Below are 26,559 nucleotides of genomic sequence, written 5' to 3' on the forward strand. Positions count from 1 at the left end.
ATAATCTCCAAGATGAAAACCATAGTGTGAATAATTCAAATAATGAAATCTCCTCTCCAAAGTTTTGGAAAAAAAAATTTTTTTTCTTAAGAACCCCGCTCTCACACAATTGTTAAGGTGAATTAATATTTTCTTTCTATTCATTTCTTTATAGTCTTATTTAAAAGAAAAATGAATTTGTATCAAAATTTCCTAAATGTTAATATTTATCTGTTTATATTAATAAATGCAAAAATTTTAGTTTAACATTTATAAGAAACGTAATGAAATGTTTATTTAAAATTTTCCTTTCAAGAAATTAACTTTGTAAAGTGATAAAGATTTGTCAGTCATTTAATGAAATAATTATGCTACAAAGTTTTATAAATCGACAATTTTTCTTATTTGTCTTGATATGGTTTGTTTTTGTTTGTTTTTTATTAAGGATTCTAAGAAAATGAAACTCACTGAGGTGAAAGGAAACTGCAAGGAAACTGAAACCGAAAAACCTCAAAGTAGTGAAGAACTTGTAAGTATTTAATTTTATTCCTGTTTTAATTTTACTTAATTATTTTTTTAAAAAGGATTTTACTTTTTGTTTGCACAAGAAAATCATTCAATTTTAAAACATTTAAAATTTTATGAATGGATTTAAAAAGCAAAAACACTACTTTTCTTAAATTATTTTTAGTTAAAAACCTGAAATAATATTTTAATGATTTATTTTAGGATTGTCACTGTTGACAAAAATAACCTTTACAGTTTTTAAAGCTTATTTTATATTTTGACACCTAAGTTTGATTCCTTTTATTTTTTAATTACTATTTTTAAGAGAACTATTTTGCCTCTGTTTTCAAAGAACTACAATTTTCGGAGAAACAATTTCTTTGCACAATTATAAAAAATGACTTGGTTTCACTTTTGAGCTTTGGACTAGGATCTATTCCGTTCTCAGTCAGAGGAGAAATTTTTTGTCCTTTTTTGGAGATCTGACCCCCCCCCCTCCCAAGGAAAAAGAAAAAAAAAAAACAAGCAAAAAATAATCAACTCTGTGTCTAATTTTACTCTTGTGGAAAAGTAAGTAAATAGGGATTATTTCTCCAAAGGATTATTGTTCATATTCATCTGACTGTATAAAGAAGTAATACACACGGACGAAAAAAACGCTTTGGATAATTAGATTTCAAGGTAGTTCTACTACAATAGCCATATTTTTCAAACCAAAGCACTTCAAGTCTTCAAATTACTACTGTTTTGTTCAGAAATGAATATACTTTCAAATGAATTAATAAATATGAATGTACATTATATATTTTAAGAGTTTTAAGCAAATAAATTGATAAAAATGTGAACGTCATAAAATGGCGTTTTCGGTAAGATTTTATAATGACCCTCCCTGTTTACTAAAGGCCTGTACCATGATTGTATGAAGAATTTCGTTATGAAATTTGGAAACAAATCAGAAGAGGTGTTAATCTTAATACTGTCAAGTGTCCGAAATACTTTTGACCATTTCTTTTTTTGTTGTGTTAAAAATAAGACTTTAATATGATGAGTATCAAACATTTTGAAAAAATTTCATTGGACACCCACTAATAAATAAATCATTCTTTTTACTATCTTTATCAATGAAAAGTATTATTTTATGTTGAGTAGGACCGCGGTAATTGATAATAATTTAAAAGGACCTACCCGAAAAAAATGTTTATTTTTCGAGTTTGGTCAAATTAAGTTAGTATTAGTAGCACTGCAGCAGTTGTAGTATTAGTCATAGCACAGTATAAACAATACGCATTCTTTAATTTTTATTCACAAACGAATTAAGAAAATATGAATATAAATGTTCTGATATGTTTAATTAGAGAATGTTATCAGAATAACATTAGTTTAGAACTATTCAGTTTTCAGAATGTATAATAACAATCCCAACCAATTCGACATTATGAATCCATTTTTCTCACATTTCTGGTCAAATTTAAAAACATGGTTAAAAAACAAAGTAAACTTTTGTAGATATATAGCTTGCATGCACTTTTATTCATTGCATTAGTTTTGAACAACGAATTAAAACAATGTTTTACTGCGAACAGCCACAAATGTTTTTTTCAAAATCAAAAGATGTATGAAAATCTTGTTTTTATTACTATAGACATAAATTTGAAAAAGTTGTCAAAAAACAAATATATAACAAATAAATGTTATCAAAGGCAAGATAAGTTACTTTTCTACCTAACTGGATATGTTTTTAGTGTTTATATTTAATGTAACATGTTTATTTAGCTCCAAAAACAGTGTTTACCGATGTATTCGAAAATTTAAAATAGCGGCCAACTCTCTCCTTGAGGCGGTAAGTTTGGGAAAATGAGTTATAAATAAAAAAACAGATAAAATACTGCTAGAAACTCGCTCAATATATGTTACCGTGACATAGGCAGATATATATTCGGCGGGTTTTTAACAGTATTTTGTGTAGTTTTTTTTATTTTTAACTCGTTTTCCTAAACTTACCGTGTGAAAGAGATAGTCGGCCACCATTTTTAACTTTCCAATACATCGGTAAGCACTATGTTTTTGGAGCTGAATAAACATGGTTCACTAAATAAAAACATGCTTTGCATAACATTTATTTGTTATAATTTTATTTTTTGGACAACTTTTTCGTACCTCTATGGCAAGTAATACAAATGCACAAATACTGTTGACTGTTGAGCATTTCCTGAGAACAAGACAAATGTCAATTAGTTGACACTTAAATATTTGAAGTCTTGATAATGACTTAAAAATAAATAGTAAAACAAAATACGGTACTCCTGCAGTATTTTACCCACCGATTTCACGATCTTAACCGAGCGTTGACGAACGCTTTCGGCGTTAACGCCGACGAAAGCCGAGAATTCGGAGCTACGGTGCAAGAACGCTAAAAGTATGTGAATAGCAACAACATTACAAGGAAAAGATATTACACACACACAACAAAATGGATAAAATTAATACAAAAAATTGTGATAAAATAAATCACAAACACTTACCGTAAGTGTTTTTAAAGTAAAATAAATTTATTTTGTTGAATATTTTTTTTTTTTTTTTTGGTTCATTTTGTTTTCCGATAGCTTTTTTTTTTGGGGGGGGGTAAGCAACAGTAATAAACACTTCAATGTTTTTTTTTTGTTTGTTTGTTTTTAACAAAACGTTATTAAACAGTAAAAACAATGTATTTTTTTTTTTTTCAGTAATGTTTGTAGGGGGGGGACAACAATTACTGTTTATCTTTAGTTCTGACTGGAAGATTTTCTACTGACTGTAGAGGCAAAGTAGGGAGCAAAGGGTTTTCAGAGGATGTGGAAAGAAGCTCCTTCCCAACCGGGTAGCCTTCCGCGATTTGATTTATTATGGAGACAAAAGGGTTGTGTCCAAATTTTTGTCTCCACATAAATTCGCATAAATATGTTTCCAACAGCTTCCTTTTTTTTTTTTTTTTTATCGCTAAATTAAATAGCTGAAATGAAAGGCTGTGTATTTTTACTTTGAACAATAAAATAACTGAAATGAAACGCTATGTGTGTAATTTCAATGAAAATTATTCGTCTGCTGCGCGTTCGTTTGAAGCGCCCTGATTGGATGATAGAGTATCGTACCACTCGCCATGTTCCGGCTAAGATCGTGAAATCGGTGGGTAAAATACTGCAGGAGTACCCAAAATACTGTTAGCAACCCACCTACTAAAGTTATGTGTGGCAAGTCTCCTCCTAAAAAACTCTTTAACCCTAACAATAACACTAAGTTCGAGTGCCCCTCCCCCAACAAAATACCTCTGTAAGCCACATACAAGCGTCTAAAACAAAAAATAGATCCTTTCTTAAAGAAAAATGGACATAAAAAATAAATTGGTTAACTGTCCTAAAATGCTGGAAATGGTGAATTATTTTACATTAAATTTTTGTGAAACTAACCGCCCCCCCCCTCTAATATTGTTTTTGTTTCTGTCAAGTCTTCAGTATGTTCACACATAATTTTCCTTAGCCCTACAATTAATTCAAAGTCCGAATGGCAACCCTCCCCATATTCTCATTGCATAGAAACCCTCTTAAAGCCACACTTAAAAAAAAAAAAAAACAAAAAGCATACACGATTTATCTCCCATAAAAAAAGCCCAGTTAACTGCCCTAAAACGCTAGAAGACCTGTAATGGGGAATTATTTTACATTAAATTCTAAAATAATTTGTTTATCTTTCATTAAAGTTTTTCATGGCATTTCATACATAATTGCCTAAAAAGGTAGAATCACATTTTGGAGGGGTGGTCAGAAGGGGTTGGGTGGGGTTAAACAGAAGGTGTTAATCTACAATAATACCAAAGAAATATTGCAATATATTCATTTTTAAATGGTCCTATGTTTAGATTTAAGTTTTTTGTACATAAAACACATTACAATTCAACTTTGAGTTCTCCAACTTCTTTTCTGTTTATGGATACATGGCATTTTTAAGGAATTGCAGCACATTTACTGCAGATTATTTGGAAAGCATGAACTTTTGGATATTTTCAGTCGCATATTCTGATTCCTTGTACAAAAATACACTTATATGGTAAATTTCATTGCTTAGTCTTGTGTTTTAACAAAGATATGACATTTTTACTGAAAAAGTAGTGTAAAAAATGTGACAAAACACATATGGTCTTAAAGAGGGGAAAATATCCAAACGTGTGAGGCACAAAAATAGTCATAACTTCCTTAATTTTAATCAGATTTTTAAAATTTAAAAAGATTTTTTCTTAGCTCATCAAGCTCTTTCTATGTATACAAATATTAAAATATTTTAAGCTATTTCAATTTTTTCATGTGTATTGCTATATAAAGTTCAAAAATATGGGGGAGGGGGGTTAGTAATTTTGAGTCATAAAATTTGTTCATTGTTTATATAAGTGCATTTAATTTAAAAAATAATAGAATAAAAATTAATAACATAAAACAAGAACATTTTAAAAACCTTCTCTTATACAGAATATTAGTTTGAATTAATTTTACTTTTAAAATTGTTTTTTTTTTTTTTGTAGGAAGATAAATATTTATATGAAACCACTAATGCATTATATGATCGAAAAATAAATGGCGAACTTGTCCCAATTTCTCAACCACTTCTATTTGAAGGTGGCTTGTTACGTCCATACCAAATTGATGGTTACAATTGGTTAAAGGTAAGGATTTGATTTCTCTTATTGCACCTGTTAAATATTTCCCATCTTTAAAATAATTGCATTTAAAGTTAAGTCTGCTTTTTTCCACATTTTAAACTAGTGGGGGGACGATTAATCGAAATTGTTAATTGTAAGAATCGTGTATTTTGGGGGAATCGGAATCGCATCGTTAAAAGATACCTTAGATTTATGATTCTTTTATTACGATCCTCTTATATTTTTAAGTTGAACTGTTTGTTTGAAGTGAGATTAATGTTGTCAAAAATTTGATAAAAATCTCAGAATTTTTCATAACATATTTAATGATTTACAAGAATTTTATTAACTACTTTAAAGGTAATCTTTATTTATCTTAATGAGTTTTGAAATTTCTTGGAATCTTTTTCTTTCTTTAATTCTTTGAATTAAAAAAAAATTTTTTTTTTACTTTTAGCCTAACTTGCTTTCATATTTCACCATTTCGTTTTTTCGTAATAAGTGCAGCAATGGCCGATAAAACACTATGGATAATCACAGATTTCAAGGGGTTTCTGCTAAAATAGTCATATTTTAAAAACCAAAGCACTTTAAGTCTTCAAAATACCACTGTTTTGTTCAGAAATGAATTTACTTTCGAATGAATTAGTAAATAATAACATACATTATATATTTTTAGAGTTTTAAGCAAATAAAGAGATAAAAATGTGATCATCATAAAACATTATTTTCGGTAAGATTTCCCCCCCCCCCGGTATTTGTAAACATTCGTACCGTGTTTGTTAAGAATTTTTTAATGAAATTTGGAAATTAGCTAAAAGAGATGTCATTTTTAATAATTTTGAGTGTCCGAAATTTATTTGACCTCTCGTTTTTTTTTTTTTTTTCTTTTTTTTTGTTAAAAAAAAGATTTCAAAATGACGAGTATGGAAAATTTTCAAAAAAAATTTCTTTGGACACTCACTATTAAATAAAACAATCTTTTTTCTATGTTTATTCGTTAAAAAGATGATTGAACAGTGTTTTCTCTAGTGGTACGTAGCAATTTAAAAACATAATATCCGAAAAAATCGTTATGAATTTGAATCAAGACTTCTGTAGTATTAGCAATAACAGCAATAGCATGGCGTAAACAGACGTTTTGTTTTTGTTACTCATTTTTATTCCAGATCGATTTTTTTTTTTTTTTTTAAATTGAAAATCCGGGTATGAAAAAATTTCTTACATGTTTAGTTAGAACTATTTTGTTATCAACCATACAAATATTTTAAAAAATTGGGTAGTAGTAAATTTTAAAACATTTGAATAAGCGAAGATGGGAAATTTTTTTTTTTTTTTTAAATTTAAAAAATTTTTTTTTTTAATTACATTTTCACCCCAAACAACGCGCATTGCCACTTTGGTGTAGGGGGCTACTATCAGGGGCAGCAACTACTGGAGCACTATGTTGGGATTTGGGCAGCAAGATGTCGGTTCACATTGCACTTGAACTACTGCATGTCAGTACAGTTGGGGAAGCAGGAACTTGAAATGGAATTCCAGAGTCTAGCGGTTCTAGGGAAGAAACTACCGGAGTAGAAAGATCTTTTACATCTAGAGATCTCTACTGTGTGGGGGTGGGATTTAGCTGCCTGTCGGGTTTGTCGAGGGTGTCTATGTCGTAGGGGCACAAGTGTCTGCAGTTCGTCAGAGCATTCACCATTAAGATACTTGTAGAACAGGCAGAGGGATGCAACGTTTCGTCGATGGGACAGAGGCTGAAGCTTAGATGCCAGTTCAGGGCCTATCGGATTTGCGACTCTCTTTTGAACCGTGTCTAGGAACGATTGTTTTGGTTTACGTGTACGAATGGTACACACTTCTAATTTTCTTCCCTTAAAAAATATTTTCAGTGAATTATCGAATGGAAACTAATCTACAGATTATTAAAAAAAAAAAAAATAATAATCAATATTTAAATATTTGTAGGAGGTGCTCAGTTAAAAAATAACAACGGTAGGAAAAGACATGAAATGTAATTAAAAATCAAAATAACATTAATTCAAAATTTTTAACAATTTGTCAGCTTTAGCAAAAACTTGTTCTTTTTTTATATTTAAATAGGTGGGACAAAAATACTTGATATTTTTCCAAGCATCATGTCTTCTGTTAGAGGGACGTCACTTTTTTAAATAACATTTATTTTTGTCTGTTTGTCATAATTCTTGTAAAGTTTCACAATGGATATCAAACACCCTCTTAAAAAAAAAAACTAAAAAAAAAACTTGTTTAATTCTATGTCTAATCCTATGAGTGGCAAGCCTCCTCCTAAGACCTTTAGCCTTAACAATAACACTAAGTACAAGTGGCAGAGCTCTCCACTAAACAAACTTCCTCTGTAAGCTCATATAAGCGTAAAAAAAAAGCATAAAAAACATTTAAAGAAAAGTGCACATGATTAATCCCCATAAAAAAATAAATTGGTCAACTGTCCTAAAATGCTAGGATCGTCTTGAAATGGTGAATTATTTTACATTTATGTGAAACCAACCCCCACTCTAAATTCTAAAATTGTGTTTGTTTTGTTTCTATCAAGACTTTAGGATGTTCACACATAATTTTCCTTAGCCCTATCATTAACTCAAAGTCAGAGTGGTAACCTCCCCACCTTCTCATAATTGCACAAAGACCCTCTTAAAACCATGCATAATCGCCTTTTAGAAAACAACAATAAAAAAAAAAACACCCAGGATTTATCTATCATAGGTAAAGGTGGGGGGGGGTAACTGCCCTAAAACGCTCAAATGATTCAAAATGGGAAATCATTTTACATTGAATTCTAAAATGATTTTTGCTTATCTTTTATTAAAGTTTTTCAAGTTCACATGCAATTGTCTATAAAGGTAGAATCACATATTTTGGAGAGGTGGTCAGATGGGGAGGGGTAACAATAATACCAAAGAAATATTGCAATATATTCATTTTTAACCAATCCTAGATTTCGATTTCAGTTTTTGGCACATAAAAAGCATTACAATTCAACTTTGAGTTCTCTAACTTGCACAAAAATACACTTCTATGGTAAATTTCATTGCTTAATCTTCTGTTTTAACAAAGATATAGCATTTTTACTGAAAAAGTAGTGCAAAAAATGTGACAAAACGCATATGATATTAAAGAGGGGAAAATATCCAAACGTGCAGAGCATAAAAATAGTCATAACTTCCTTATTGAATTTTAAAAATTTAAAAAGATTCTTTCTTAGCTTATCAAGCTCTTTCTATATATACCAATATAAGTCATTAAAATTTCTTCATGTGTATTGCTAATAAATGCTTCTCTACATTAAAAACCGACCTGGTGTCTAACTCTGTCCTTGTGGGGAGGCAAATAAATAGGAAGTAATATGGCGTTTTTCAACCACCATAAAAGCATTACAATACATTTAAACCCTGAAGAATTTCTGCCATACACTCTTGTTGTTCTAAGTTAACTAGCCACTACTTGTGTTTCAAACTTTACACTAAAGCTTTTTTCATTTTGGAAGGGAGGTTTCAGGCGCCTCTATTATCCCAAAGAACCAGCTATGTAAACACTTTGCAATATTTTTCAATAATTATTTTTTTTTAAATTCTTTATAATCAATTTTTATTTAAAATTAATAAATTATTTTCTAAAATATTTTGTTTATATATGTTTACATTTTGTTTTTAAGTAAAATTAAGAAATTAATTTAAAAAATATTGTTTATATCCATCTTTGTTCAAAAGGGTTACTTTTCGGTAGCTTCACCAGTTGTTAACCTAAATTTTCCAATGTCAGAACTAGGCTCATCTGCCAGACCAACTTATCTAAGCTTCACCGATTTTTATGATTTTTTTTGCCAGAGTTTATGTAATTATTAACAGGAAAATTGGTGAAAGTCAAAATGGAATCCATGCTATTTTTATTTTCAAGTTTAATTAATGTTTTGATACCCTTTTCTTATTGTTTTTGTATTTTATTTTTTTTTTTTTTTTTTGCCGGATTTAACAAAGTTTAGTGCTTGCTTTTTTTTTTTTTTTTTTTTGTTTTGTTTTCATCATTTTGTTTGTTAAATCCGGCAAAAAAAAAAATTAAAAAAATAACAAAATACAAAAACAATTACCATTTTTTTTTTTTTTTTTTTTTTTTTTTTTTTTTAATGGTTTAAGTGCCTTGCCCAATGTTTGAAAAGTTTCTAATTGTTTTTTGAAGGAAAATTGGTGACAGTCAAAATTAGCACTTGGTTGGTTTTGTTTTATGGCATATCAACCCATTTCAGGTTATTTAATGCCGAATCCAGTGATTTTGAAAAACAATTTTTTAATAGAATATATTTGTTTTTTCAAGTCGGTTTCTATTTAACCCATAGTTGGGACCCTAACAGGTACTACCGCTCCAGGTCAGAGTGGACCTGGGAGCAATGGCAATTAAAGGGTGGCTCCACACTCCTCAAAGCCCGCAAGCTGGGGCCTCACCATCGGATATAGTTTAAGGTCATAATTAGCACTTGTGCCGATAAACAAAAGACTTTAGCGTGTATGTACCTCATGGAATCTCGTCGATCGAAACACAGTGAAATGTATTTTGGTGCTAGTGCACTTATTGATCTGTGCTATTTTTAAATAGTACTTTCAAGTTTAATTAAAGTTTTACGATACTTGTTATTAAATTGTTAGGTGAAAGTACAGATTAGGTAAACAACACCCTCCAGTTCCTATGTTAAGAATGGCTTTCTAAATAATGTCATTTCAGGACGGCTCAATAAGTGCATGAGTACCTTTTATTTTCTTGAATAAAATCAAAACTACTCGACGAAAACACTACTGTTTTTGTTTTAATAATTATTTTTTATTCATAAATAAAAATGTCAATTGATCAAAACATGTTTTTTCCCCAAAGCTTATTGGGATTTTCTTTAATTACCATATTTTTCATGAACTTGCTCTAAAAATGTTTGAAAATTATCTAATATTTTTTCACTTTTCATGTTATAAGCCTCTCTATACATGGCCTCATCGACATGAGACTATTTCATTTCTTCTACTGATCCCGATATGTATTTCAGTCTTCTTTTAATACGAGACCAGTAGGCTTCAATATTTTTGGTGCAAACACCACTAAGCAGATTCGCAAAATTTTGTGAATGGGTTTATAGTCCCGTGAACATAATTAAACTTGAAAATAATATTTAAAAATAGCGCAGATTCCATTTTGACTTTCACCAATTTTCCTGTTAATAATTACATAAACTCTGGCAAAAAAAAAAATATATATATATATATATATATATGGATATATTTTTGTTTAAAAAAAAAAAAAAAATCTTAACAAAAATCATGCGCAAATTTCAAGCTAAAATAAATAATAAAAAAACGAACGCAAAAATTCTTTCCTTGTAAAAATAACTTCTCCCTTAGTCGAACAACATACAACATCGGAGCCGATGCATATTTCGCCCTTTTTCTTTATATTTTTTAATATATAAAATAACACCTGATATTGATAATTAATTTCATGGTGCATGTTTAATTCATGGTTAAAATATTTGTTTTGACTTTTATCTTCAATGAAAGACATTTACGAAAAAAGTCAAATCATTTTCGAAATTCCCTTAATTGTATTTCCACTTTTTCGCTGTACCAAATTTTTTCACTACACAAAAACTTTCTATTATATAATGGTGTATTTCAAAACAATTTCATGGGAATCTGAATCTTACTTGGTATTGGAAAGAATTTAAGAATCGTCCCGACGCTATTTTAAACTGTAGTACACAAGTTTATGTTCAAAAGGTACTGCATTTCTCTTCTGTGATAGATTTATGCTATTTGAAATTTTTCATGCTGCATTTTTTATTTTTTCTATGCAACTACAGTTTTGGCGAAACACATTGCTGACAAACTATTTGAGTAATTTGCTGATCATAAAATTGTCTTTTGATGGGAAACTCGTCAAAATTGTGCTAGCAATTTCTTGTTTGCCTACTGCTTCCATTTGTAGATTTGAGCAGAAACTTTGAAACTTGGTGGCTGCCTGACAGCAACTTCTTTGAATGCTTTGTTTCTATAAGTTTTGCATCACCAATTTCAGCATCATACTAGATCATAGTAGTCGTTTCAAGTATAGCAGAAAATTTTACTCTTTAATCTAATGAAATTAAAACTATCATATCCTTTTTCTGGTCAAATGTTTTAGATTTTTTAAAAAATTATTTTTACTTTCAAATTTTTTGCCTATTGCTAGTGTACCCATGAATTTTCTGTATTTCAAAGACTATTCTAATACATCCATAACTATAGAATATATTGCTATGCTCCATCCCAGTTAAATGATTACCAAGAACCATAAAAACTCTTTTGATAGGGAAAGTGAGAAGAACGTCTACAAGGGCGATATCAGTTATTAGGTTTGATCGCATATAGATTGCGTGGAAAAGTATACTAATTACATTGTGTTGGAAATTTTATGTATGTACAGGCTGGCCCATAAGCCACTTTACATTTTGAAAATGAAACTACTTTTTCTTAAATAAGTGTATTTAATTCTTTTTTATTACACAGTTTAGAGTGTGGAAATTTGTTCTGACTTGATCACAAAAGATAACCTCTTTTAAGTAGTTTCCATTTTCAGCTTCACAAAGTTGAGTTCTTTTTAAGCTATTTTCCATGACAGTTCTTAACAGAGGTTGTAGAGAAAGACTTTTCTACCTTAAGTTCTTGGATGGTTCAAAGCTTATTTGCATACACTTTGTCTTTATGATATCCCCAAAAGCCAAAAGTCTGGTGCTGTGAAATCTGGTGAATATGGAGGGTATTCAAAATTGGAATTTTGAGATTTTTCAATTCTGAAACATCAGTTACTGCATTATGGCTCTAGCTGTATGTGCTGTTGCACCATCTTGTTGCCGTCCGCAATAACCTGATATGTTTGCTCCATCTTGTTGCCGTCCGCAATAACCTGATATGTTTGCTCCATATTGTTGCCGTCCGCAATAACCTGATATGTTTGCTCCATCTTGTTGCCATCCGCAATAACCTGATATGTTTGCTCCATCTTGTTGCCGTCCGCAATAACCTGATATGTTTGCTCCATCTTGTTGCCGTCCGCAATAACCTGATATGTTTGCTGAGTTTTGCTCCATCTTGTTGCCGTCCGCAATAACCTGATATGTTTGCTCCATCTTGTTGCCGTCCGCAATAACCTGATATGTTTGCTCCATCTTGTTGCCGTCCGCAATAACCTGATATGTTTGCTCCATCTTGTTGCCGTCTGCAATAACCTGATATGTTTGCTCCATCTTGTTGCCGTCCGCAATAACCTGATATGTTTGCTCCATCTTGTTGCCGTCCGCAATAACCTGATATGTTTGCTCCATCTTGTTGCCGTCCGCAATAACCTGATATGTTTGCTCCATCTTGTTGCCGTCCGCAATAACCTGATATGTTTGCTCCATCTTGTTGCCGTCCGCAATAACCTGATATGTTTGCTCCATCTTGTTGCCGTCCGCAATAACCTGATATGTTTGCTCCATCTTGTTGCCGTCCGCAATAACCTGATATGTTTGCTGAGTTTTGCTCCATCTTGTTGCCGTCCGCAATAACCTGATATGTTTGCTCCATCTTGTTGCCGTCCGCAATAACCTGATATGTTTGCTCCATCTTGTTGCCGTCCGCAATAACCTGATATGTTTGCTCCATATTGTTGCCGTCCGCAATAACCTGATATGTTTGCTGAGTTTTGCTCCATCTTGTTGCCGTCCGCAATAACCTGATATGTTTGCTCCATCTTGTTGCCGTCCGCAATAACCTGATATGTTTGCTCCATCTTGTTGCCGTCCGCAATAACCTGATATGTTTGCTCCATCTTGTTGCCGTCCGCAATAACCTGATATGTTTGCTCCATCTTGTTGCCGTCCGCAATAACCTGATATGTTTGCTCCATCTTGTTGCCGTCCGCAATAACCTGATATGTTTGCTCCATCTTGTTGCCGTCCGCAATAACCTGATATGTTTGCTCCATCTTGTTGCCGTCCGCAATAACCTGATATGTTTGCTGAGTTTTGCTCCATCTTGTTGCCGTCCGCAATAACCTGATATGTTTGCTCCATCTTGTTGCCGTCCGCAATAACCTGATATGTTTGCTCCATCTTGTTGCCGTCCGCAATAACCTGATATGTTTGCTGAGTTTTGCTCCATCTTGTTGCCGTCCGCAATAACCTGATATGTTTGCTCCATCTTGTTGCCGTCCGCAATAACCTGATATGTTTGCTCCATCTTGTTGCCGTCCGCAATAACCTGATATGTTTGCTGAGTTTTGCTCCATCTTGTTGCCGTCCGCAATAACCTGATATGTTTGCTCCATCTTGTTGCCGTCCGCAATAACCTGATATGTTTGCTCCATATTGTTGCCGTCCGCAATAACCTGATATGTTTGCTGAGTTTTGCTCCATCTTGTTGCCGTCCGCAATAACCTGATATGTTTGCTCCATCTTGTTGCCGTCCGCAATAACCTGATATGTTTGCTCCATCTTGTTGCCGTCCGCAATAACCTGATATGTTTGCTCCATCTTGTTGCCGTCCGCAATAACCTGATATGTTTGCTGAGTTTTGCTCCATCTTGTTGCCGTCCGCAATAACCTGATATGTTTGCTCCATCTTGTTGCCGTCCGCAATAACCTGATATGTTTGCTCCATCTTGTTGCCGTCCGCAATAACCTGATATGTTTGCTCCATCTTGTTGCCGTCCGCAATAACCTGATATGTTTGCTCCATCTTGTTGCCGTCCGCAATAACCTGATATGTTTGCTCCATCTTGTTGCCGTCCGCAATAACCTGATATGTTTGCTCCATCTTGTTGCCGTCCGCAATAACCTGATATGTTTGCTGAGTTTTGCTCCATCTTGTTGCCGTCCGCAATAACCTGATATGTTTGCTCCATCTTGTTGCCGTCCGCAATAACCTTATATGTTTGCTCCATATTGTTGCCGTCCGCAATAACCTGATATGTTTGCTGAGTTTTGCTCCATCTTGTTGCCGTCCGCAATAACCTGATATGTTTGCTCCATCTTGTTGCCGTCCGCAATAACCTGATATGTTTGCTCCATATTGTTGCCGTCCGCAATAACCTGATATGTTTGCTGAGTTTTGCTCCATCTTGTTGCCGTCCGCAATAACCTGATATGTTTGCTGAGTTTTGCTCCATCTTGTTGCCGTCCGCAATAACCTGATATGTTTGCTGAGTTTTGCTCCATCTTGTTGCCGTCCGCAATAACCTGATATGTTTGCTGAGTTTTGCTCCATCTTGTTGCCGTCCGCAATAACCTGATATGTTTGCTGAGTTTTGCTCCATCTTGTTGCCGTCCGCAATAACCTGATATGTTTGCTCCATCTTGTTGCCGTCCGCAATAACCTGATATGTTTGCTCCATCTTGTTGCCGTCCGCAATAACCTGATATGTTTGCTCCATATTGTTGCCGTCCGCAATAACCTGATATGTTTGCTGAGTTTTGCTCCATCTTGTTGCCGTCCGCAATAACCTGATATGTTTGCTCCATCTTGTTGCCGTCCGCAATAACCTGATATGTTTGCTCCATCTTGTTGCCGTCCGCAATAACCTGATATGTTTGCTCCATCTTGTTGCCGTCCGCAATAACCTGATATGTTTGCTCCATCTTGTTGCCGTCCGCAATAACCTGATATGTTTGCTGAGTTTTGCTCCATCTTGTTGCCGTCCGCAATAACCTGATATGTTTGCTCCATCTTGTTGCCGTCCGCAATAACCTGATATGTTTGCTCCATCTTGTTGCCGTCCGCAATAACCTGATATGTTTGCTCCATCTTGTTGCCGTCCGCAATAACCTGATATGTTTGCTCCATCTTGTTGCCGTCCGCAATAACCTGATATGTTTGCTCCATCTTGTTGCCGTCCGCAATAACCTGATATGTTTGCTCCATCTTGTTGCCGTCCGCAATAACCTGATATGTTTGCTGAGTTTTGCTCCATCTTGTTGCCGTCCGCAATAACCTGATATGTTTGCTCCATCTTGTTGCCGTCCGCAATAACCTGATATGTTTGCTCCATCTTGTTGCCGTCCGCAATAACCTGATATGTTTGCTCCATATTGTTGCCGTCCGCAATAACCTGATATGTTTGCTGAGTTTTGCTCCATCTTGTTGCCGTCCGCAATAACCTGATATGTTTGCTGAGTTTTGCTCCATCTTGTTGCCGTCCGCAATAACCTGATATGTTTGCTGAGTTTTGCTCCATCTTGTTGCCGTCCGCAATAACCTGATATGTTTGCTGAGTTTTGCTCCATCTTGTTGCCGTCCGCAATAACCTGATATGTTTGCTCCATCTTGTTGCCGTCCGCAATAACCTGATATGTTTGCTCCATATTGTTGCCGTCCGCAATAACCTGATATGTTTGCTGAGTTTTGCTCCATCTTGTTGCCGTCCGCAATAACCTGATATGTTTGCTCCATCTTGTTGCCGTCCGCAATAACCTGATATGTTTGCTCCATCTTGTTGCCGTCCGCAATAACCTGATATGTTTGCTCCATCTTGTTGCCGTCCGCAATAACCTGATATGTTTGCTCCATCTTGTTGCCGTCCGCAATAACCTGATATGTTTGCTCCATCTTGTTGCCGTCCGCAATAACCTGATATGTTTGCTGAGTTTTGCTCCATCTTGTTGCCGTCCGCAATAACCTGATATGTTTGCTCCATCTTGTTGCCGTCCGCAATAACCTGATATGTTTGCTCCATATTGTTGCCGTCCGCAATAACCTGATATGTTTGCTGAGTTTTGCTCCATCTTGTTGCCGTCCGCAATAACCTGATATGTTTGCTCCATCTTGTTGCCGTCCGCAATAACCTGATATGTTTGCTCCATCTTGTTGCCGTCCGCAATAACCTGATATGTTTGCTCCATCTTGTTGCCGTCCGCAATAACCTGATATGTTTGCTCCATCTTGTTGCCGTCCGCAATAACCTGATATGTTTGCTCCATCTTGTTGCCGTCCGCAATAACCTGATATGTTTGCTCCATCTTGTTGCCGTCCGCAATAACCTGATATGTTTGCTGAGTTTTGCTCCATCTTGTTGCCGTCCGCAATAACCTGATATGTTTGCTCCATCTTGTTGCCGTCCGCAATAACCTGATATGTTTGCTCCATCTTGTTGCCGTCCGCAATAACCTGATATGTTTGCTGAGTTTTGCTCCATCTTGTTGCCGTCCGCAATAACCTGATATGTTTGCTCCATCTTGTTGCCGTCCGCAATAACCTGATATGTTTGCTCCATCTTGTTGCCGTCCGCAATAACCTGATATGTTTGCTGAGTTTTGCTCCATCTTGTTGCCGTCCGCAATAACCTGATATGTTTGCTCCATCTTGTTGCCGTCCGCAATAACCTGATATGTTTGCTCCATATTGTTGCCGTCCGCAATAACCTGATATGTTTGCTGAGTTTTGCTCCATCTTGTTGCCGTCCGCAATAACCTGATATGTTTGCTCCATCTTGTTGCCGTCCGCAATAACCTGATATGTTTGCTCCATCTTGTTGCCGTCCGCAATAACCTGATATGTTTGCTCCATCTTGTTGCCGTCCGCAATAACCTGATATGTTTGCTGAGTTTTGCTCCATCTTGTTGCCGTCCGCAATAACCTGATATGTTTGCTCCATCTTGTTGCCGTCCGCAATAACCTGATATGTTTGCTCCATCTTGTTGCCGTCCGCAATAACCTGATATGTTTGCTCCATCTTGTTGCCGTCCGCAATAACCTGATATGTTTGCTCCATCTTGTTGCCGTCCGCAATAACCTGATATGTTTGCTCCATCTTGTTGCCGTCCGCAATAACCTGATATGTTTGCTCCATCTTGTTGCCGTCCGCAATAACCTGATATGTTTGCTGAGTTTTGCTCCATCTTGTTGCCGTCCGCAATAACCTGATATGTTTGCTCCATCTTGTTGCCGTCCGCAATAACCTTATATGTTTGCTCCATATTGTTGCCGTCCGCAATAACCTGATATGTTTGCTGAGTTTTGCTCCATCTTGTTGCCGTCCGCAATAACCTGATATGTTTGCTCCATCTTGTTGCCGTCCGCAATAACCTGATATGTTTGCTCCATATTGTTGCCGTCCGCAATAACCTGATATGTTTGCTGAGTTTTGCTCCATCTTGTTGCCGTCCGCAATAACCTGATATGTTTGCTGAGTTTTGCTCCATCTTGTTGCCGTCCGCAATAACCTGATATGTTTGCTGAGTTTTGCTCCATCTTGTTGCCGTCCGCAATAACCTGATATGTTTGCTGAGTTTTGCTCCATCTTGTTGCCGTCCGCAATAACCTGATATGTTTGCTGAGTTTTGCTCCATCTTGTTGCCGTCCGCAATAACCTGATATGTTTGCTCCATCTTGTTGCCGTCCGCAATAACCTGATATGTTTGCTCCATCTTGTTGCCGTCCGCAATAACCTGATATGTTTGCTCCATATTGTTGCCGTCCGCAATAACCTGATATGTTTGCTGAGTTTTGCTCCATCTTGTTGCCGTCCGCAATAACCTGATATGTTTGCTCCATCTTGTTGCCGTCCGCAATAACCTGATATGTTTGCTCCATCTTGTTGCCGTCCGCAATAACCTGATATGTTTGCTCCATCTTGTTGCCGTCCGCAATAACCTGATATGTTTGCTCCATCTTGTTGCCGTCCGCAATAACCTGATATGTTTGCTGAGTTTTGCTCCATCTTGTTGCCGTCCGCAATAACCTGATATGTTTGCTCCATCTTGTTGCCGTCCGCAATAACCTGATATGTTTGCTCCATCTTGTTGCCGTCCGCAATAACCTGATATGTTTGCTCCATCTTGTTGCCGTCCGCAATAACCTGATATGTTTGCTCCATCTTGTTGCCGTCCGCAATAACCTGATATGTTTGCTCCATCTTGTTGCCGTCCGCAATAACCTGATATGTTTGCTCCATCTTGTTGCCGTCCGCAATAACCTGATATGTTTGCTGAGTTTTGCTCCATCTTGTTGCCGTCCGCAATAACCTGATATGTTTGCTCCATCTTGTTGCCGTCCGCAATAACCTGATATGTTTGCTCCATCTTGTTGCCGTCCGCAATAACCTGATATGTTTGCTCCATATTGTTGCCGTCCGCAATAACCTGATATGTTTGCTGAGTTTTGCTCCATCTTGTTGCCGTCCGCAATAACCTGATATGTTTGCTGAGTTTTGCTCCATCTTGTTGCCGTCCGCAATAACCTGATATGTTTGCTGAGTTTTGCTCCATCTTGTTGCCGTCCGCAATAACCTGATATGTTTGCTGAGTTTTGCTCCATCTTGTTGCCGTCCGCAATAACCTGATATGTTTGCTCCATCTTGTTGCCGTCCGCAATAACCTGATATGTTTGCTCCATATTGTTGCCGTCCGCAATAACCTGATATGTTTGCTGAGTTTTGCTCCATCTTGTTGCCGTCCGCAATAACCTGATATGTTTGCTCCATCTTGTTGCCGTCCGCAATAACCTGATATGTTTGCTCCATCTTGTTGCCGTCCGCAATAACCTGATATGTTTGCTCCATCTTGTTGCCGTCCGCAATAACCTGATATGTTTGCTCCATCTTGTTGCCGTCCGCAATAACCTGATATGTTTGCTCCATCTTGTTGCCGTCCGCAATAACCTGATATGTTTGCTGAGTTTTGCTCCATCTTGTTGCCGTCCGCAATAACCTGATATGTTTGCTCCATCTTGTTGCCGTCCGCAATAACCTGATATGTTTGCTCCATATTGTTGCCGTCCGCAATAACCTGATATGTTTGCTGAGTTTTGCTCCATCTTGTTGCCGTCCGCAATAACCTGATATGTTTGCTGAGTTTTGCTCCATCTTGTTGCCGTCCGCAATAACCTGATATGTTTGCTCCATCTTGTTGCCGTCCGCAATAACCTGATATGTTTGCTCCATCTTGTTGCCGTCCGCAATAACCTGATATGTTTGCTCCATCTTGTTGCCGTCCGCAATAACCTGATATGTTTGCTCCATCTTGTTGCCGTCCGCAATAACCTGATATGTTTGCTGAGTTTTGCTCCATCTTGTTGCCGTCCGCAATAACCTGATATGTTTGCTCCATCTTGTTGCCGTCCGCAATAACCTGATATGTTTGCTCCATCTTGTTGCCGTCCGCAATAACCTGATATGTTTGCTGAGTTTTGCTCCATCTTGTTGCCGTCCGCAATAACCTGATATGTTTGCTCCATCTTGTTGCCGTCCGCAATAACCTGATATGTTTGCTCCATATTGTTGCCGTCCGCAATAACCTGATATGTTTGCTCCATCTTGTTGCCGTCCGCAATAACCTGATATGTTTGCTCCATCTTGTTGCCATCCGCAATAACCTGATATGTTTGCTCCATCTTGTTGCCGTCCGCAATAACCTGATATGTTTGCTCCATCTTGTTGCCGTCCGCAATAACCTGATATGTTTGCTGAGTTTTGCTCCATCTTGTTGCCATCCGCAATAACCTGATATGTTTGCTCCATCTTGTTGCCGTCCGCAATAACCTGATATGTTTGCTCCATCTTGTTGCCGTCCGCAATAACCTGATATGTTTGCTCCATCTTGTTGCCGTCCGCAATAACCTGATATGTTTGCTCCATCTTGTTGCCGTCCGCAATAACCTGATATGTTTGCTCCATCTTGTTGCCGTCCGCAATAACCTGATATGTTTGCTCCATCTTGTTGCCGTCCGCAATAACCTGATATGTTTGCTGAGTTTTGCTCCGTCTTGTTGCCGTCCGCAATAACCTGATATGTTTGCTGAGTTTTGCTCCGTCTTGTTGCCGTCCGCAATAACCTGATATGTTTGCTGAGTTTTGCTCCATCTTGTTGCCGTCCGCAATAACCTGATATGTTTGCTGAGTTTTGCTCCGTCTTGTTGCCGTCCGCAATAACCTGACATGTTTGCTGAGTTTTGCTCTGTCTTGTTGCCGTCCGCAATAACCTGATATGTTTGCTGAGTTTTGCTCCGTCTTGTTGCCGTCCGCAATAACCTGATATGTTTGCTGAGTTTTGCTCTGTCTTGTTGCCGTCCGGAATAACCTGATATGTTTGCTGAGTTTTGCTCCATCTTGTTGCCGTCTGCAATAACCTGATATGTTTGCTCCATCTTGTTGCCGTCCGCAATAACCTGATATGTTTGCTCCATCTTGTTGCCGTCCGCAATAACCTGATATGTTTGCTGAGTTTTGCTCCGTCTTGTTGCCGTCCGCAATAACCTCATATGTTTGCTGAGTTTTGCTCCATCTTGTTGCCATCCGCAATAACCTGATATGTTTGCTCCATCTTGTTGCCGTCCGCAATAACCTGATATGTTTGCTCCATCTTGTTGCCGTCCGCAATAACCTGATATGTTTGCTGAGTTTTGCTCCATCTTGTTGCCGTCCGCAATAACCTGATATGTTTGCTGAGTTTTGCTCCGTCTTGTTGCCGTCCGCAATAACCTGATATGTTTGCTGAGTTTTGCTCTGTCTTGTTGCCGTCCGGAATAACCTGATATGTTTGCTGAGTTTTGCTCCGTCTTGTTGCCGTCCGCAATAACCTGATATGTTTGCTGAGTTTTGCTCCGTCTTGTTGCCGTCCGGAATAACCTGATATGTTTGCTGAGTTTTGCTCTGTCTTGTTGCCGTCCGGAATAACCTGATATGTTTGCTGAGTTTTGCTCTGTCTTGTTGCCGTCCGCAATAACCTGATATGTTTGCTGAGTTTTGCTCCATCTTGTTGCCGTCTGCAATAACCTGATATGTTTGCTGAGTTTTGCTCCGTCTTGTTGCCGTCCGCAATAACCTGATATGTTTGCTGAGTTTTGCTCTGTCTTGTTGCCGTCCGCAATAACCTGATATGTTTGCTGAGTTTTGCTCCATCTTGTTGCCGTCTGCAATAACCTGATATGTTTGCTGAGTTTTGCTCCGTCTTGTTGCCGTCCGCAATAACCTGATATGTTTGCTGAGTTTTGCTCCGTCTTGTTGCCGTCCGCAATAACCTGATATGTTTGCTGAGTTTTGCTCCGTCTTGTTGCCGTCCGCAATAACCTGATATGTTTGCTGAGTTTTGCTCTGTCTTGTTGCCGTCCGCAATAACCTGATATGTTTGCTGAGTTTTGCTCTGTCTTGTTGCCGTCCGCAATAACCTGATATGTTTGCTGAGTTTTGCTCCGTCTTGTTGCCGTCCGCAATAACCTGATATGTTTGCTGAGTTTTGCTCTGTCTTGTTGCCGTCCGCAATAACCTGATATGTTTGCTGAGTTTTGCTCCATCTTGTTGCCGTCCGCAATAACCTGATATGTTTGCTGAGTTTTGCTCTGTCTTGTTGCCGTCCGGAATAACCTGATATGTTTGCTGAGTTTTGCTCCGTCTTGTTGCCGTCCGCAATAACCTGATATGTTTGCTGAGTTTTGCTCCGTCTTGTTGCCGTCCGGAATAACCTGATATGTTTGCTGAGTTTTGCTCCGTCTTGTTGCCGTCCGGAATAACCTGATATGTTTGCTGAGTTTTGCTCCGTCTTGTTGCCGTCCGGAATAACCTGATATGTTTGCTGAGTTTTGCTCCATCTTGTTGCCGTCCGCAATAACCTGATATGTTTGCTGAGTTTTGCTCCATCTTGTTGCCGTCCGCAATAACCTGATATGTTTGCTGGGTTTAAACAAAATTCACTACCATATCTATCTCTGAGCAGTTACAGTCAAGGCATTTTCATTCACATCCTTAAAGAAGGGCCTTATAACTCTTTCTGAGATTACTCCACATCATACAGTGACTTTAACTGGGTGCATTTGACTTGTATGAACTTTGCGTGGATTTTCGGAGCCACCGAATCTGGTAATCGGCTTATTTCCATACCCATTCAAATGGAAATGAGCCTCATCTCCCATCATCAACTTCTGAATAAACTCATTGTTATTTCTTGCAGTTTCCTGAAACCTGACAATTTAATCGTTTCTGAAAGTCTGGTGCTTGTAAAAATTGCACTAATTGATCTTTGTAAGGATACATATGCAGTCTCTTTGAATGCGCTTTAGAAAACTCCATGAGATGGCAAGTTCTTGAGAACGCCTTCTAGTGGATGTGGTTGGATTCTCTTCAACGCTACATCTCACATCTTCAGTATTTTCAGACGTACGTACTGAGCAACCTTATCCACGTCTAGACCTTTCATTTACAGAGCCCTGCTCTTGAAAACGCATCACCAAGTTTATTATTGCAGGCTACTAGGAGGATGTTGAACATTGAAATGGTGCATTATAGGGTTGTAACAATTGACCGTTCATTTTCCAAGTAAAATTCAATTATATTCAATCGTTGTTCTTGTAAACTTATCTATACCAAAAGTTTCCAAAGATTCTATTTTATTATTTTGAAAAGAGAAATTAAAATATATTAATAGAGAAAAAAAAGTTATTTAATTTTTAAAATGTAAGGTGATTTCTTGGCATTACTGAATTAGTGATTGTTTTCTCTGATAACAGTAGTACTAGTAATGCCCACCAACCATAAAAATGCTTTGAGTATTTCCATACATTAAGGTAGTTCTAGTAAAATAGTCATTCATTTTAGTTGTTTTAGACCATGGTGATGCATCTTGATTGAGGGCAGTGAAAAGAGATAATGTAAGTTAAGACTAAGACAATGAATCTCAAAAATCTTTGTAAAATTCTCTTTATGTTCAGAGTTTGTATCTATGAATTCCTTTTGTGATTCTGTTTTTTTTTTTTTTTTTTTTTTTTTTTTTTTTTTTTTTTTTTTTTTTTTTTTTTTTTTAAAGAATTCAACTTTATTGGACATTAAATAACCTAAAAAAGGTTGATATGCCATAAAAACATAAACTTGTTTAAAAAATAATTTTCTGAACTTCTATTGCATATTATTTCAATTGTATATCATATTTGACTCCTCAAATACAGTTCAATTTAAAAGATCATTTCTAAAATTTTAATAAATTCTGAAAACTAGCATTATATATGAAAGCTCTGTAGAATATTATTTATTGAAAATAAAATTGTTTAAAGGTTTTCAAAAAGCTTGTTGCTCATCTCCAGCCATTTTCCATAATTTGCATGAACAACTACTTGATGCCTTATGATCATAGCTAAAATGTATTAATTTCCTGTTGGAAACCAATTGACTTGGAAGGTATGATTTTTTAATGTAAAGTGGAATAATTAGTCACTAATTTATCCATTCTTATTAAAATACTTATTTTTTATATTGAGATAAAATATAAAAAAGTGTACAGATAAGTTTTGTATTGTTCGGACTATTGCTTTCATCGTGTGTGTTATTTGCACAATGTTTTGACCAATGTAATCTTCAAATATATCTTGTCAAATTGAAGTTACTGTTTTTGATATAATTGATAAGAAGAAATTGATTTAAAGAAAATTGGAAGGTTCTGTTTATAAACACTGGCTATAGGAACTGCCCAATTAAATGGAGCCATGCTCTGCTAGAAACCAATCAGAAACCAGAATCACTCAATAAAATATAGTGGATATTTTAGAATTTCCGCACCTAATTTTTCGAATTCACACAATAAGGAATCTTGCAAAGTTTTACAGTTCAAGACTTATACAGATTAGCTACCCACTAAAAACTCTTCTAAAATTAAACATGGTTTTCAATTCAAAAGTTACATTGGTGAAAGCGTTGTACGAATAACATTCAAGATAAGAACAGTAGTCCAAATAAAAAATTATTTTCTCAAAAATTCAGAAACAAGATAATCTTTATATATTAGAATATTGTTTAAATTGAAATCAGAAAATTGTTTTTAATAACTCGTCAGATGTTTATTAAAATCTGAGCTAATTCAATTACTTTACAAAATTAAACCTTTTTTATTCCAATTTGAAAATGTAAAACTAATTTTAAAAGTGACCTTTTATAAATCTGTTGTCATAAAAAAAAAAAATTTTAATCAATAACTCATAATTTTACAAAAAATGTTTGATTTTATTACAGATGCTTTATGAAAATGGGATGAATGGAATTCTAGCTGATGAAATGGGTCTTGGTAAAACCGTTCAGTGCATTGCTTTAGTGAGTCATCTTGTTTCAATGGGGGTGAAAGGGCCGTTTCTAGTGTGTGCCCCCCTTTCTACTGTTCTAAATTGGCTGTTAGAATTTCAACGTTTCACACCACAGGTAAGAAAGGACATTGCGATTATTTTCTTTTATATATAATATTATAAAGATGTAAGAACAGGTGACAACAAGCAATAGTGGAAGTAGTAACCGTCACTTGGTTCATTGACTGTATCTAAGAAGCTGATTAAATTTCTCCAAAGAAACACTGTATTTAATAAAACAAAAATCAAAGGCAGCAATTACAAATGGATCTATTAAAAGTATGCATTTACTTTTTTGCTATATCGAATTTGGGATGATTCTTTCACCATATAGCGTGTATTCAGCATAATGCAAAATGAATTAATCATGTGAGAAAATAAATTCTACTAAAATGAAAATCCCTTTAAAAATCTTGAAAATATTTATAAATCATATATAAAAAATAATTCAATGAAGTCCTTCCATGTGTGTTTGGGCTGTAGAATATGGTGTTTGCACATGTGATGAGGGGTAAGATCCCCACCCACACATACACAGGGCTACCTGAGGACTGATGACATGAAAAAAAAGAAAATTTAAAATTAAAAAAAAACCACCAAAAAATTAGTTTTCCTCAAGAAACATCAAACTACTTAAAAGTGAAAAAAAAATCAACCGAAGTGAAAATGGATGAAATTATGATGTGTATGTTTGAAACTGTTATTGACAATTGTACCATGAATGAACTACGCACACACACACAAAAATAAAGCACGTCTACCCATACATACAAGTACACATAGTTTCAAACATATACACTTATGTACATACTTCTGCAGTATCATCCACACATTCATGAGTTATGTATAAGCATTCATGTTCAACTGGCTGAAAGATTTATCTTGCATATCAGTTTCTCCCTGGCCCTTTTTTTGCTTTATCATTCCTTTTACTTCTGTTATCTTTTAATGTAATCAAGGGTCATAAGAAATATGTATCCATTATTTAACATTAAACATAGGAAACGCGACTTGGTAAAATAAGTCTCATGAAAAATAACTGGCAGATAATCTAATATTTTAGTATACTGAGATGTGTAGTCATTCTATGGAAAATGATATACAACAAATTTCATTTAAAGATTGGCGATATAGTTAAATTGACAAGTGTTAACAGATCTGCATATTCACATTTAATCACAAGTGTTGAATATACAGAAAAATAATTTATATTAACAACAGATTAATATAGTAGCCAAAGCAAGCTTCGACACTTACTCTGAATTTTTCTTTTTGAATAAGTAAATATGAAAAGCACTAATTATATTCATTTGAATGTTATTTTGGTATTTAACATTCTAATTTTATTCAGTTTATTTGCAGAGTAATAAAGCTTTCAAAACCTGTCATTGAACGTGCAAAAAAATTGAAAGACTATTGTTTGAGTAAAAAAGGAATATAAGATAAAAACATTGAAAGATTCTAGCAACTTATAAAGGGTAGCTGGCAGGAGTAAGTGATGGGGTTGGCGTTGTAGATAATATTGTCCTTTTAAAACTGCCCTGTCTTTTGCCAGTCGATCAGTCAAATCGACTCTTAGTTTTTATTTTATGTTTATTTTTTTTTTTTTTTAAGCAGATATGGAGGTGATTAGGTTTTTGTGTTTTTGTGGTCATAGTATTCAAATCTAGTTGGGTAGATCAAAGGAAGATAACAGGCCTTTTGAATACGAAAGCCTTGTCTCTCATGTTAAATATGGTCATTGATAATCAGCCTCATGGCTTGATAAAAATGCCCTTGCGGGTTGGATCTGGCTCACCCTTGCTCTAGGAAATTAGCAATAGTATATGTTTCTAAACTTGAACATACTGCTTTCACCCTCGTTTTAGCTAAATAGGTGGTTAATAGCCCCCTGATCAAATAAAGTTATGGCAAGCCCTGTTTGATAACATTTTTCTGGTTCCTTTTTCCGACCTTACTGATTGAATGTGAAAAATTCCATTCGTAAACGAACACAAGCTCCTAGAAATCATTTTTAACAAACATTCCACACTTCAAACACATTAAAACCAAATGCAATAAAACATTACAACTACAAGTCATCGCCCATACAGATTGGAGAGCTGACAAGAACACAATACTCAAACTATATAGAGCACTAATCAGATCTAAAATAGACTATGGTAGCTTTATATATCAATCTATCAGAAAGTATGCCACTCTGACCTAAGACTAGCACTGGGAGTGTTTCAAACCTCCCTTGTAGAAAGCCTATATGCAGAAGCGCATAAAACCCCTCCA

General features: G+C 35.7%; 1 protein-coding gene across 4 annotated transcripts in view; it reads left to right on the forward strand.

Annotated features, from left to right (window-relative positions):
* The window catches only part of LOC145284740 (lymphocyte-specific helicase-like), a 208,632-nt gene that overhangs the window by 103,389 nt on the left and 78,684 nt on the right, over positions 1-26,559 (forward strand). For all 4 annotated transcript variants that reach the window (XM_080133683.1, XM_080133684.1, XM_080133682.1 and 1 more), the window contains exons 8-10: positions 425-508; positions 5,036-5,176; positions 24,173-24,355. In XM_080133683.1, coding sequence (XP_079989809.1) covers positions 425-508; positions 5,036-5,176; positions 24,173-24,355 — 408 coding nt within the window. The remainder of the gene's footprint in view (positions 1-424; positions 509-5,035; positions 5,177-24,172; positions 24,356-26,559) is intronic.

Source organism: Euprymna scolopes, chromosome 9 (assembly GCF_053919585.1).
Source record: "Euprymna scolopes isolate OS-2025 chromosome 9, ASM5391958v1, whole genome shotgun sequence".
Taxonomy (NCBI): domain Eukaryota; kingdom Metazoa; phylum Mollusca; class Cephalopoda; order Sepiida; family Sepiolidae; genus Euprymna; species Euprymna scolopes.